Source organism: Odontomachus brunneus, unplaced genomic scaffold (assembly GCF_010583005.1).
Source record: "Odontomachus brunneus isolate Ranch 3 - 2012 unplaced genomic scaffold, Obru_v1 Obru_scaffold_012, whole genome shotgun sequence".
NCBI lineage: Eukaryota > Metazoa > Arthropoda > Insecta > Hymenoptera > Formicidae > Odontomachus > Odontomachus brunneus.
This window is the reverse complement of record NW_022639462.1, coordinates 2694631-2708939: the sequence shown is the minus strand read 5'-3', so window position 1 is coordinate 2708939 and position 14309 is coordinate 2694631. Positions and strand designations below refer to the sequence as shown.

The 14309-nt window shown below is 29.9% G+C and overlaps 1 protein-coding gene across 7 annotated transcripts in view; it reads right to left on the bottom strand.

The window, feature by feature from the left end:
- Nucleotides 1-14309, bottom strand: part of LOC116840879 (mitogen-activated protein kinase p38b-like) — a 53997-nt gene that overhangs the window by 33060 nt on the left and 6628 nt on the right. For 5 of the 7 annotated variants that reach the window (XM_032808198.1, XM_032808196.1, XM_032808197.1 and 2 more), the window contains one exon: nt 5474-5556. In XM_032808198.1, coding sequence (XP_032664089.1) covers nt 5474-5556 — 83 coding nt within the window. Of the gene's footprint in view, nt 1-5473; nt 5557-12267; nt 12348-14309 lie in introns of all 7 variants that reach the window. The other 2 variants (XM_032808199.1, XM_032808200.1) reach the window with 2 other exon arrangements.

Below are 14309 nucleotides of genomic sequence, written 5' to 3'. Positions count from 1 at the left end.
CACGTGTGTGTGTGTGTGTGCACTTCAAGAAAATGCAACAATACAAATATAACAATTGTAAGGAACAGAGAAAACTATATTGGAAGACGAAGTCGCTGGGTTGGGACTCGAACCTGGGACATTTCGCTTAACGGGCGACTGCTTTTACCACTGAGCTATCCAAGCTCCCGCTTCAATATATTCTCTCTTGTCTTCTTATATGTTATTGTTTTGTCAATCTGGCGTATATTAACCTCAGTTTTCATATCCTACAGTTCGGCCGTCCTGACATCACATTCGTCTCGAATGTATTTTTACTAATCAGAAACTTTTAACGTCTCTAATCTTTGTTCACTGACAAATATTTTTTTGTCTGGAGCCAGCAACCTGACTGCTAAAACCGCCACTCGCTCTCCCTCTCTCCTTCCCTTCCACAGATCAAGATCAACTTTGCTTTTTTAAATAAAAAATATATTTTTTTATTACAGAATTTTATTCTACGTAAGAAAATAAACAATTTTTGTTTCACAAAATTTTTTATATGACCTCTATTTTCTAAGATATTTACGGAAATATCTATAAAACTATTATGTGGTTCCAATAACTTTTTACTCGAATTCTACTAACTTTACCGAAAAAAGCAAGAGATAAAAATTATCTATTTTCTTCTCATAGAACTCTGAGAATTTTTCCGGAATTTTGTATTAACTTTTTAGTAGTACATTTTCTAGCATTTTTTTGAAATCTTAAAAAGATTAAATTCTGAAAAAATTCTCAGAGCTCTATGAGAAGAGAATTAATGATTTTCGTCTCTTGCTCTTTTTAGATAAAGTTGATAGAATTCGAGTAAAAAATTATTGAAACCAATAATTCTGTATATATTTCCGTAAATACCTTAAAAATGAGGATCGTATGAAAAAAACTTTCAAATAAAAGCTGTTTGTTTCTTTACGTAGAATAAAATTCCGTAATAAAAAATATATGTTTCTATTTAAAAAAGCAAAGTTGACGTTGACCTGACCTTGGCGGCGCCATCCAAAGTCAAATCAATGACACCATCTAATGTATACTTCGAAACCATACAACTTTTCTTTGAAACGTTTTTTTCTAAAATGCTCTGTTTCCGAGATAAAAGGGGTGTACGGGTGGTCTCAGACACCATGTGTGTGCGTGTATGTGTGCGTGCGTGTGCGTACAGGGTGTCCCGCCAAAAGAAAAATATAAGTAGAAAAGATAAAAGTGAACAAAAATTGTAAAGGTCATTTTTCAAACAACCACGTAAAATTTCGAGACATTAATTGAAATAGTTGGGTATATCAGAGCGTGGCGACGCAGCAGGCAGGACATACGTCTCGCCGCGGCCGGCGAAAAAATGGACGATTGCTTGCAAGCATATCTTGTAGGCCAGAGAAGTGGGCCGTTTGACATACGAAAATAAGTAGCTCCGTGTGTGCGTTCGTCCATTTTCTTCGCCGGTCGCGGCGAGCCGTATGTTCCGTCTGTCGCGTCGTTGCGCTTTAATATGCCCAACTATTTTAATTAATATCTCGAAATTTTACATGGTTGTTTGAAAAATGACCTTTTTTTTCACTTTTATCTGTTCTACTTATATTTTTCTTTTGACACGTCTTACGCAGGATACCCTGTGTGTGTGTGTGTGTGTGTGTGTGTGTGTATGTGTGTGTACAGGGTGTCCCATTTTAAGAGTGCACCCCAAATAACTTCCTTATTTTTTATTTTAGAGAAAAATCAGAGAAAAGTTGTATGGTTTCGAGGGCGTCACAAGGTGGTACCATTGGTTTGACCTTGGATAGTCATTTAAAAATTACGTGAAGATCACCTTCAATTTGTTAAATAGAACATACCATTTTTCATTACATATTCTTGTAGCTTATCTCGAGAGCTTTCCAAAACACTATAATAAAATATTTTTCTATTGCGTACTTTTCGAGTTATAAAGCTCTAAATTTGCAATATTTTGATAAAAATACAAATTCGCTTTCCTGTAGTTTTATTTTACATGATCCAGCCAGTCAAAGTAAGATAATCTGAGTATGATCCAGCCATTTAAGGCAAGATTCGGATATGACCCAGTCAGTCAAGGCAAGATTTGGACATAATCCAGCCAGTCAAGGCAAGATGAGTTTTTGTACAATTACTTTAGGTGTTCGAAAATATGTCCATTTACTTGTATGCATAACACTAATCTATGCTGAAAATTGTCCCTAACTTTTTGAAGAACACCTGCATTAATATTTCTGCAAGCTTCTCTGATCCGGTTTTTCATATTTTCAACGGTTGTTGGCATTTTCGAATACACTTTATCTTTAATGTAGCTCCAGAAATAAAAGTCTAGGGGCGTCAAGTCGGGTGATCTTGGGGGTCATTCTTGAATTTGGCTGCACAGACCAATCCATCTATTCGGGAATTTTACGTTTAAATATTGTATAATGGCTTGAGATCTATGAGCCGGCGCTCCATCTTGTTGAAACCACATTTGTCTGAGTACATTGTTGTCGACATGTCTTAAGAGGTTAGACAGATCATGTTGAAAAAATGTTAAGTAGTTTGCCGCATTGAGGTTTTCTTAATAAAAATATGGACCAACAATAACATCTCCCAGAATGCCTGCCCAAACATTAATAGACCACTGCCCTTGGAACTCTTGGCTTCTTTGCCAATATAGATTAATATCTGAATAATAATGGCAGTTATGTTGATTAACGCCTCCTCTGTTACAAAACTGGCTTCGTTAGAAAAAAGCATATGAGCAACGAACCGGGGATTTTGTTGGATTTGATCTCGAACCCAGTTACAGAAACGGACTCGGCGTTGGAAGTTCCTCTCTTCCAATTGCTGAGTTAGATGAGTGTGGTATGGGTTAAACTTGTTGACCTTGAGCACACGATTGGCTGTTGATTTAGATATACTGTATTGTCTCTCAATTTGTCTTGTAGATTTGAGAATTTAAAACAACAGTACCTATAACAGTCAATGATGTTACCTCATCAGGACCCAATTTTCGCCAGTTTCTTTTTAGAAAACCCTGCTTAGCTCTATCGCAAAGTTTTTTTATTACTCTCCTATCAGGATGGCGTCTGGAAATCTTTCAGCGTAAAGCCTTTCTGCTACCGATTAATTATTCCTGGCCTCACACAAAATGCGGATCATGTCCATAATTTCATTTGGTGGATAAGCAGCCATAATTTTGTAAAGAAAAAAAGGCTTGGCGAAAATCTCGAAAGTTTCTATCTTACCAAGAAAAAGTTAATGGTTGTAATACATATGTGTCTGCCTGCACTGACTGACAATCAATAAACTATAACAATCGTGAAAGTGCAATTGTTAATTCTTTCGATTCGAAAGTTAGTGCAGGATCATACTATTTTGCCTTGACTGGCTGGATTATGTCCGAATTTTGCCTTGATTGGCTGGGTCATATCCGAATCTTGCCTTGAATAGCTGGATCATGCTCAGATTATCTTGCCTTGACTGGCTGGATCATGTAAGATACAGGAAAACGAATTTGTATTTTTATCAAAATACTGCAAATTTAGAGCTTTATAACTTGAAAAGTACGCAATAGAGAAATATTTTATTAAAGTGTTTTGGAAAGCTCTCGAAATAAGCTACAAGAATAATGAAAAATGGTATGTTCCATTTAAGAAATTGAAGATGACCTTCACGTAATTTTCAAATGATTATTCAAGGTCAAACCAATGGTACTACCTTGTGATCCCTCGAAACCATACAATTTTTGTCTGAAACATTTTTCTCTAAAACAAAAAAATAAGGAAGTTATTTGGGGTGCACTCTCAAAATGGGACACCCTGTATATATATACAAGGTGTTCCTAAAAGGTGGTACCAAATTTTAGGGGTATGTAGTACTTGTTAAAACAAACCAAAAACTCTCAATGAACAGTACTCCGAAAACCTTTTATTTCTGAGTTATGAAGCATTTTGTTCTGTGAAAAATAGAAAATAACTAAAATTTACTGTCCGGTCTCACGTAAGCGTTGATGAATTTTGTTAAACATTCTTCTACTTGGCTGTCGGCGATTCGGATAAGCATGATACAAGCGTGCTGCTTTTGAAGCATTGTCCTTTGCTCTGCCATACATAAAATGAATATCCGTCATTTCAGAATTTATATAAAAATTAGCCATTTTTCAGATAACACAAAACTAGACACGGTCCACAATCCAAAGTTGAATACAACAATCCCTGCGTAATTAGGTCACATATGGGCGTCCGTGAATGAACTGACTAAGAGACTTGGAAACTATTGTCAACAAATACGAAATAAACCTGGACTCTGACCTTCAATAACGAAACATGCCAAAATGTGTATTGACATGAGCCGAAAGCACATTGAACATTTATTGTAGATTTAATTTATTTTATATTTTTCACAGAATAAAATGTTTCATAACTCAGAAATAAAAGATTTTCGGAATACTGTTTATTAAGAGTTTTTGATTTGTTTTAACGAGTACATATCCCTAAAATTTGGTACCATCTTTGGGAACACTGTGTGTGTGTGTGTGTATGTGTGTGTATTTATGTTTTCATTATTGACGAATTCAATAAAATTTGTAACTTTCACGAGTGTACGCAAAGAAAATATATACATGGTCACAGACTAGTGACTTTAAAATGTAACTGCGACCACATTGTGGACAATTCCTAATAAGAAAATGTATTTCCTTAAAAAACATGTTTTTCTACTAGATACAGGATGTATCGTGAAACTCATCAAGATAAAAGTGTTGCAACTTTTACCTGACTGTCCATATTCTTTGTACAATTGTTTTTGTATGAACGTTTTATATATTCTAATGATAAATTTTTATAACAAAATTACAAAATTTAAACTTGAAAAATAAATAAAAAGCAAATATAGAAATAAAGTTAAAAAAATATTTTTAAGAATAACAAATAAACTCGTACTTCTTTAAAATTCCTATGTCTCCAAGTCGCGGGTATCTTGATTAATGACATCAGAATAAACATTACAGAAAACGTAAATTCTTGTAGAAAACGTCGAAATAAAGAAATATGTTCATAAAATGACATTTTTGATCGATTGAGTACATTTATAAAATATCTCGAAAACTTTTCATTTATTTTGACAATCAATAAATAACCATAAAATTAACATGACAAATTATGAAGAAAGAGTTAAAAAGGAAAATTGCATATTACTTTAATTTTTATAATTAATTTTATGGTTATTTAATCATTGCTAAAAAAAAAAGAGTTTTTAGAATATATGACAAATATGCTCAATTAATACCAATGTTCATCTTATGAACATATTCTTTTATTTCAGCATATTTCGTAAGAATTTTAGGCATGCGTTTTTTCCCTTTTGACGTCATAAATCAAGAGTTCCGTGACGTAGGACCAAGAATCTTAATGACTAAATTGTGACTAAATTTATGTTTAATCTTAAAATGGAATATAATTAATATAACGAGTTAAAAAATTACCTCTTGACTAGTAATTTTGCTTAATGTTTCTTCTGTGGGTGTACCACAAAGTACTAAGACACGTGTTAGATGATCAATATCTGCTTATGTATATGGTTAAGGTATGTTTAAAAACAATATTAATTATATTAATAGCTGAAAAATAATTTTAATTACATTCTATACATCAAATTATTGTCATAAATATCATAAATATATTATATTTAAAATAGCAGAAGAAATTCCATATTTGTTGTAAAATAGTAGTGTATTAAAAAAAACATTCAGCATTTTCATGTAGTATATAATACCTACCAAACTGAAATATAAACAATGTTATATATTCTAATTATGATAGCTTATTAACTTTTATGTCATATGCAACGTGAAGATTTTTTTTTACAAATCGCGTTTTGAAGGTCTTTATTCAATTTTCGAACATACTTTAGAAAGATTTCACTAGAAATCATCATTCAGTTGTCATCATACAACCAACGATTGTGGATTTGTTTAATGTTTACACAATTATCGTATTGAAAATGTTAACATATTATTAACATATTATATAATAAAAAAATGGCACATATGTATTTTATGTATGGTTGTGCTAATAGAAATGTTTCCGCTGCGCAACGTCGTGATTCGGAAAAATTTCTTATATACAAAATTGTTTATTTTAGAAACGACTGAGTTTCGATCTTTGTCTATTAAGATTTTTTTTACTCAGTATGCTGTGTACTATCCACCATATGAATGATGAATGCTTCCAACATTCTGTATAAATTTGAGTGAGCATCAATTATATATAGGATAAGTCAATAACTATTGTTTGTCGATAACTATTGTCAATAACTTTGAAGCACATTTTCGAAGCAAAAATAAAGATAATCTTAAGATCATCAAAGCTATTTCTTCTAGAAAACCATCATAAAAGTATTTTTTCTAAGTGGAAAGTCTGTAAATAATCTTTGTTTCTAGTTTCAAAGATATTTAAGATAGCAATAATTAATTAACTTGCCCTGTATAGAAATATAACTTTAAATAATATAGTTTAGAATATATTATTCTACTTATTGAATTTTATATAATGTTTTTAAACGTTAATAATCTTTTATAATTTTATCTCGCAATTTATAAAATTTATCTATGTTCATACCCATATGTTCATAGTAAACGTTAGATATTCCTGGAATATTCCGTTTGTATTCCAGAAATTCCGTATATACCAAATATTAAAGAAATGTTCACAGAATGTTCAAATAATTGTAGAATATACAGAATATTCTATAAATACTATTTGTATATATAATAAGGAATATTCAACCCAAATAGCACAGAGATGAATAGAAGTTCATAGAAAATTTTAAAGAACATCTAAAGAATTAAAATATGAATATTCGAAAAATTACCCGAGTTTAATTTATTTTAAAGTATTCTTCAGAAATTTATTATAATGAATATTTTGTAAATCATTACTTGAGATATTCTGAGAATTCGTGAGAAATTACTATTATTAGCTAATTTCATTTATTATATGATATGATTGCATTAGAGATACTCCTTATAATAAGGAGTATCTCTAATGCAACCATTTATATATTGATTTATATATTTAAATATAAATTTAATTAATTAAATTAAATTAAATTTTATATGGTAAGATGGGTTTTTCTCTTTTTTTTATTGTGCTCTTTTATAATCATTCGAATTTTATAACCTCTTATGACTTTATCTATTTAATAACAGTAATAAAAAAAATTTACTATAAAAATTTTAAGACCGAAATGGAATGTGCGGTGTTTCGTAGACTTCACTTCATTAGTTAAGGTTTAAATTAACAATAAAAGTACAAAATATATAATTTTTATTAAAATTATTATAAAAAAATTATATTACTGCGTTAATTGCAACATATATAGACAAAATATAAGACGTTTATATCGATCGAAGTAGTATAGTGTCTAAAGCAATAGACTCATAATCCAAAGGTACCTCAAGTCCATGTTCGAATCGCAGTGTTAGTGAGAATTTTTAAGTGTGATATAACATTTGGAATCAAGTAATCTTAAATTTCAAGTCAGCAAACACTGGTTTTTTATTTCAACCAATTCGCCAATATTTGTAAAAAAGTGAAACTTTTTGCGCTTATTTGAATATACCTTGTACTTATAGAAATATTATACTAAGAATCATTGATAATTACTTATTTTCAGTATTAAAAATACTGGATAATAAGTAATTATCAATGATTCTTAGTATGATATTTCTATAAGGGTACATTCTATGAATATTCCGGAATAGTTTTGGATATTTTTGGAATGTTAATTTTGGATTTTAAAAACATTTTATAAATATTCCAACAATATCTAGCGTTTACTGGATATCATCCCTAGATAATGAGCTAAATATATATTTTTACCATTATAAATGTTAATATGTATATTCTTTTTTCGACGCACTTCAAAAAACAGTTGACGATGAATGAACCAATAAAAGGACTTGTTTTTGAAAAATCCTCAAAAGATATGTTTTCTTATAGAATGTCAGATACCTTTTGTAACGCACAAAATAAATATGTAAACTTTTATGATAGTGATTGTATTTCTAACATTATATGTAAGGTCTCTGAGAATAATATGGCCAGGTTTTTAATATGATCAATTAGTTGTAAAAGACGTAATTTGCATAGAAAAATTCAAATCAAACTAGTATGTTCTTCTTTACATGTTATTAGAACACCTGACACAATTGCCGTTCTGGAATATCGCGTATAGTTCTCATTCTATGGAGTTTATGTGTTTGATGACAGACACTTCGTACTGCGCTCCGGTAAGATTGTTATTGTTCTCATGTTTATTAATTTATAATATTAGTTGAATAATTGCTTAATATACAATTCTCTATGCTGATTCTAATAATGATATCGAGATTTAGTTTAACCAGTAATGTAATATTATTTTAACACTAATGTAATTTACTTTAACCAGTAATGTAATATTAAGAACATTTTTATGAAATATCACGTATTGCTAATATGGCCATCCTTGACCATATTACCAACCTATAGTGCCATAACTTGTAATGTTATATTAATTGAGCATTATCAAAATATTTTTACTTTTCTACTTTTAGATATGAATCCTGATCCTCTAAAAAATAAGCGTGGTAAATGGATACAAGAAAATATGTTTTTGTAACGCGTCTTTTTAAATAAATATTACTTCTTTTGTTACAAACTTTTATTACTTCCATTACAAATTGCATTAATGGTTAAAAAATATGATTAATGGTTGAAAAATTTAATTTAAAAAAAATAAGAAAAAGTGGTCATATTACCTTCATATGCTTTTAATATGGCCGAAATACCGATTTATGAAAATTACTTATTTTCTTATGGTTTAAATTGAATGTCTTCTTTCATGATTTTTTTCCTAATTTCCAAAGATTCAAAGTAAATATATATACATATTTATATGCGTATTTATTCAGATTTATTCAAGATGGAACATATGAACTGTTATATTACAGACTAATATCTCGGAAGAAATGTGTATTATTCGAAAAAAAGTTTCAAACAAAAGTTGTAAGATTTCAGTAAGAAAGGAATATTGTCATTATAAAATGGCAATATTATTATGGCAATATATTATTAAAATAAATTTTAAAAGTTATTTAGGTAAATTTCGATTTTTTTAGATTAAATTATGTTTTCTCTTAACTCAAGTTGACGCTTCTAGCCATTTTGCGTATTAAGTATTAAGATAAAAAATAAATATTTTTTGAGATACTTTGTAATTTATTCTGATAGTTTTCAGCATAAGATATGAAATATCTTATAAAATATTCATATGATTTTATTAAAAAAATGGATATTGACCTTGAAATAAATTTTAAAAATATATTTTAATAATATAATAATATTACCATCATATGACAACATTCGTCTTTTGAAACTATACAACTTATGTTCGTAACTTTTTTTTGAATATGCATTTCTCTTGAGATATTAGCCTGTGACAATTTATATGCTCTATTTTGTACAGAGGTTATAAAGTTACTTCCCTACTTTAAAATTTCATACTATGAAATTGCTCGTCCGATTTCAATAAGATTTATTTATTAGATTTATCTATTAAGATTTATTTATTTATGGATATTCAGGGCATTAATAAGTTTTGTTGGAAATTATAAAAAAATTTTTTGAGAACTTTCAAAAAACGACATTTTTTAGCTATAATTATAATTTCTTATTTGGCTTTTGTAAAAATTTTTGTTTTTCTTTAATTTTTTTGAGGAAATAAAGGATTAACAATTAAAGGATTCGATTACAGAAGCTATTCGCGAAATAATACCTAAAATACTCGAAAACGCCGTCTACAATTTGATTCCATGCCTACAGGAAATCGAAGAGAATAATAGACAGCACATTGAACAATTACATTGAAATTACTTTTATATCGTAAAATATTTATTTGTTAATTTTTTATTTCCTCAAAAAATTTTAAGAAAAACAAAAATTTTTATAAAAGCCAAATAAGAAATTATAATTATATAGCTAAAAAATGTTGTTTTCTGAAAGTTTTCAAAAATTCTTTTTTATAATTTCCAACAAAATTTATTAAATAGAATATCCATGATAAATCTTATTGAAATCGGACAAGCAATTTCATAGAGAGTCAAACCTGCGCGAGCAGATTTTGTCAACAATATCTGTAGACAGAATGGCAACAGATTGCACACAAAATCTGTTCTGACGACAGATTGGTGACAGACTGCGCGTAGAGACTGCCGACAGACTCTGACAACAGACTGACGGCAGATTGCGTGCAGATTCTGTGTCGTAGATAGGCTATTTAATTCTATCAAGGGCCATACGTACGCTATTAAATAGGGAAGTTTCACATGCACACCATGTAAAACTTTGAGAGGAGTCAAGATAATTATATTGTACAATAATTGTACACATATACACAATAAAAAACAATTTTTACTTTTTAAAATTGTATTACACATTCCTTATAAAAAAGCAACAATAATAGAGAAATAACGAGTATAGGTATAGAATAGTACAACGGTTAAATGGTCATTTAAAGACATACGTATGCCATCCCTGCTAAAAATTGTTCTCATAATTTTTCACACAATTTTTCATATTATTCCCAGACAGCACAATGTCCAAAATCGTCCAAAATTTAAGACATTTTTAAGACAAGTTTATAAGGTATTGTTTTAAAGATGTCTTAAAGACTTCCTAAAGACATCTTATGACTCAATTTTAGACATTTATGCTGTCTGGGTTATTATTATTATTTTTTTAAATGTCATTATGTCATTAAATCTGAATGATTTAACCATCATACAATAAGTACTGAAGGCACCGAATAAAATATTAGTCCCGCCATGTAAATAACTTTTACGGAATTTTTGTGATGGTTTATTTGAAAATATATTCCATACAGCACCAAATGTCTGAAATACATCTCAGAGACGTTCCAGAGACAATGTGATATCTCTGGGATGTCTCTGGGATGTATTTCGAACATTTGTGCTGTATGGATATCATGTTTCGATTTTGATAAAATTTAATACAATCTGAACTGGACGATCGATCAAATTAATTTGCACATGTAAAAGCACAGTATTTTATTAGCATAATGGAAAAATATCATTATCTGCTGTTTTATTCAAGTGATTTTCTATACAGTCCCTGGTAAAAAATTAATTTCGAATTATCGTGCCGGTCTCTCTTAAATTATTTATACGCTAAACGGTTTTGTCTATATTTTGCGGTTATTAAAAGGTTTTGTCTATATTTTGCGGTATTTTTAAAAGGCGAACAAACTCTAAAATTTTTCTTCCTTAAACTTTATGTGAGTAATACAAAGCACTTTTTATCAAGTGAGGAATTAGCATAGTATCTAAGGCGATGGACGATTATCCAAAAGATGTCTTCGGTTCAAGTTCAAATTTCACTAGAGAAAATCTTTAAAATTATGAAAAAATAATATAGAAAAACTTTTTTTTTTCATTGTATTTTACGAGTATTTATTTCACGAGTATTTATAAGTATTTATGAGAAAGCGCTCATTCTATGAGTAATTATGAAAAATTATGAGAAAATTGTCTACCAAAGATTTAATTGAAGAACTTACGAAACGACAGAATCTACGCGCAATTTGCCGCCATTCTGCTGTCACATACATGTCTACAAACTCTGCGTGCATACTGTTGTAAGTTTGGTGTCAGAGCCTGTCAGCAGGTTCTGGCGACAGTCTAACAGCCTATTGGCTTGATAGATGACTATGGATCTGACGACAGGGTCTGCTCGAATCTGATGTCAATCTGACGTCAGTATGCGCTCAATTTGCTTACTACTGGGTAGTTATGGAATTTTGAAGTAAGGAAGTAATTTTATAACCGCTCTGTACAATAAGAATTAATTATCTCGTTTTTCACAAAATTTAGATATTAAAATAAAATATAAATTCTTTAAATAAAATTACACATGTTAAGCATAACATCAAAGATATTTATATACATCTAAGTCTATACACATACCATGAATTGTGTTTAAAAGATATATTAATGTTATTTAATATATTTATTAATTTTAATATATTCATGAGTTAATAAAGAAAAAATATAAAAATGCAACTTTCTCATACATTGTATAAAATATATAAAACATAGATTTTATGCTTTTATGATAAAATAAAAAAATATTAAGAATTATTTAATCAATCATACTAATATCGTTTTAATCATTAATTAAAACGATAGAATATCAACTACCGAAAAAAGCTGAAATAACTTACCGATTCTGATGATATTTTTTTCATAAACTCGTCTCGTGGAGTTCCCAAAATTTCCATAATTAAATTCAGTTGATGAATATCTGCTTTTGCTAAGGCTCCACTATATTTCCTCAAAGACATTAATTTCCTTTGTTAAATACATTTTACTATTTCCAAAAAATAAGATATTCCAGATATATTATCAATATTTTTGTGTGCACGCATGCACGCAACATACAATATATTTTATTCACACTAAATTTACAAACAGATCTTAAATTATAGAGTTGCAAAATGTAAACAAAGGCTTTTCCAAAAGCATGTTAAATATGTCATGATTTTAGCCTCAGCTATTCAATATAACATCAGCCAGCAATATAACATCATTTAGCAGTAGACCCTTAGCAAGAAGCATATTTATTAACAGACATTATAGACGAGAAAAACTAAATATTTATTAAATTTAATTACTGATTACTTTGTTAAAGACATATGTTTATGATTTATAAACAGAATCCAAATCTCAGCTGTTTTTTCCATTCCAAATGCTTGCTGAGTGAACGAGAAGGGCTAACAAATAAAAAATATAACCGGTTCATCTTTTTCTATTATCCTATTTTTCAAGCTAAAAATATTAGTTATAATCAGTGAGGCATTTCAGCATAAAGATGCGTGATAGTAAGCTCTGCACGTACAATGGAGTTTATTCGTGTTAGTAAAGCTGATGTTTGCAATAAAAAACATAGAAACCATTCACCAATCAGAATTTATTAGGGCTCCTTATATCTCGCTGGCCATATCGATTTGCGACGTCACAAGCGAGAAATGACATGTTGACGAAAGTTGCGTGTCATTTCTCAATAAAGATAGATATGGACGGAAAAGCATTTAAGATTGCTTGAGTGTAGTTGTAAAATTGTCCGAAAGATATCCCTTTCCCTTGATGATCAATAAATAGTCGTATAATAAGTAGTGAAATGAGACACGTGAAATGATGAAATTTTTGTCTGCATGCTTTATTTCACTACTTATTATTTGCTGATCATCAGGGCAAAGGGATAGTTTTCGGATAATTTTACAAGTGTGCTTAAGCGATCTCAAATACTTTGTTATTTGCATTTATCTTTATTTAGAAATAGCAGGCAACTTTCATCAGCGTGCCATTCCTTGTTTCTGATGTCACAAATTCAACGTGGCTGCGGCGAAATACAAAGAGCCTTAAACAGAGATAAATATAGCTTTAAGAGTGACACTTGATCATAGTATAATTGGATACTGCTCAATTGGACACGTCTGGATCGGACATCGTGCAATTGAACACCGTACATTTGGATACCGTATGATATATAGACCGCAGGATTGGATACTACATGATTGGACACTGCACGATTGTGCATTACACGAGTGACGCACTGTATAATTCAACACCACATTATTGGATATCGCACGATTTGACACCGTAAGATTGGACATCGCACGATTTGCATATTGCATGATTGGACACTACATGATTAACACATTGCACGGTTGGACACCGTATGTTTGGACACAATATAATTAAACACCGTATAATTGGTAATGAATGTAGTTCCAAAGAATTCCTATAAGCTACTAAGGTGAATTTCTTGTAAAAAAAAATTCTTTAATTGTGGGAAAGCTAAATATAAAATATTAGCCCTGGCAATTAAACAGAAGCCGAATTTAATAAGTTTTGCTTTCTAAAAATTAGACATACCTTTTGATTTTTACATCACCATCTTAAGAATTTAAGTGGTATTTTCGTAATCTCAGTAAAAACAAAAAGTTATTAACAAATAAAGTTAGCAATTCAAACTTTTCTTTTTATGTCTCTCTTTAAAATTCTAAATTTGCTTAACTGTTTTTACATGACAATATTGTCATATTTTTATTATTAAAATAAGTATAACCTTATATATATAATTTAATCTAATGTTATATAAAAGAAACGTGGAGAGAGAGAGAGAGAGAGAGAGAGAGAGAGAGAGAGAGAGAGAGAGAGAGAGAGAAAAAGAGAAAGAAGGGAGGGAAAGAAAGAAGGAAAG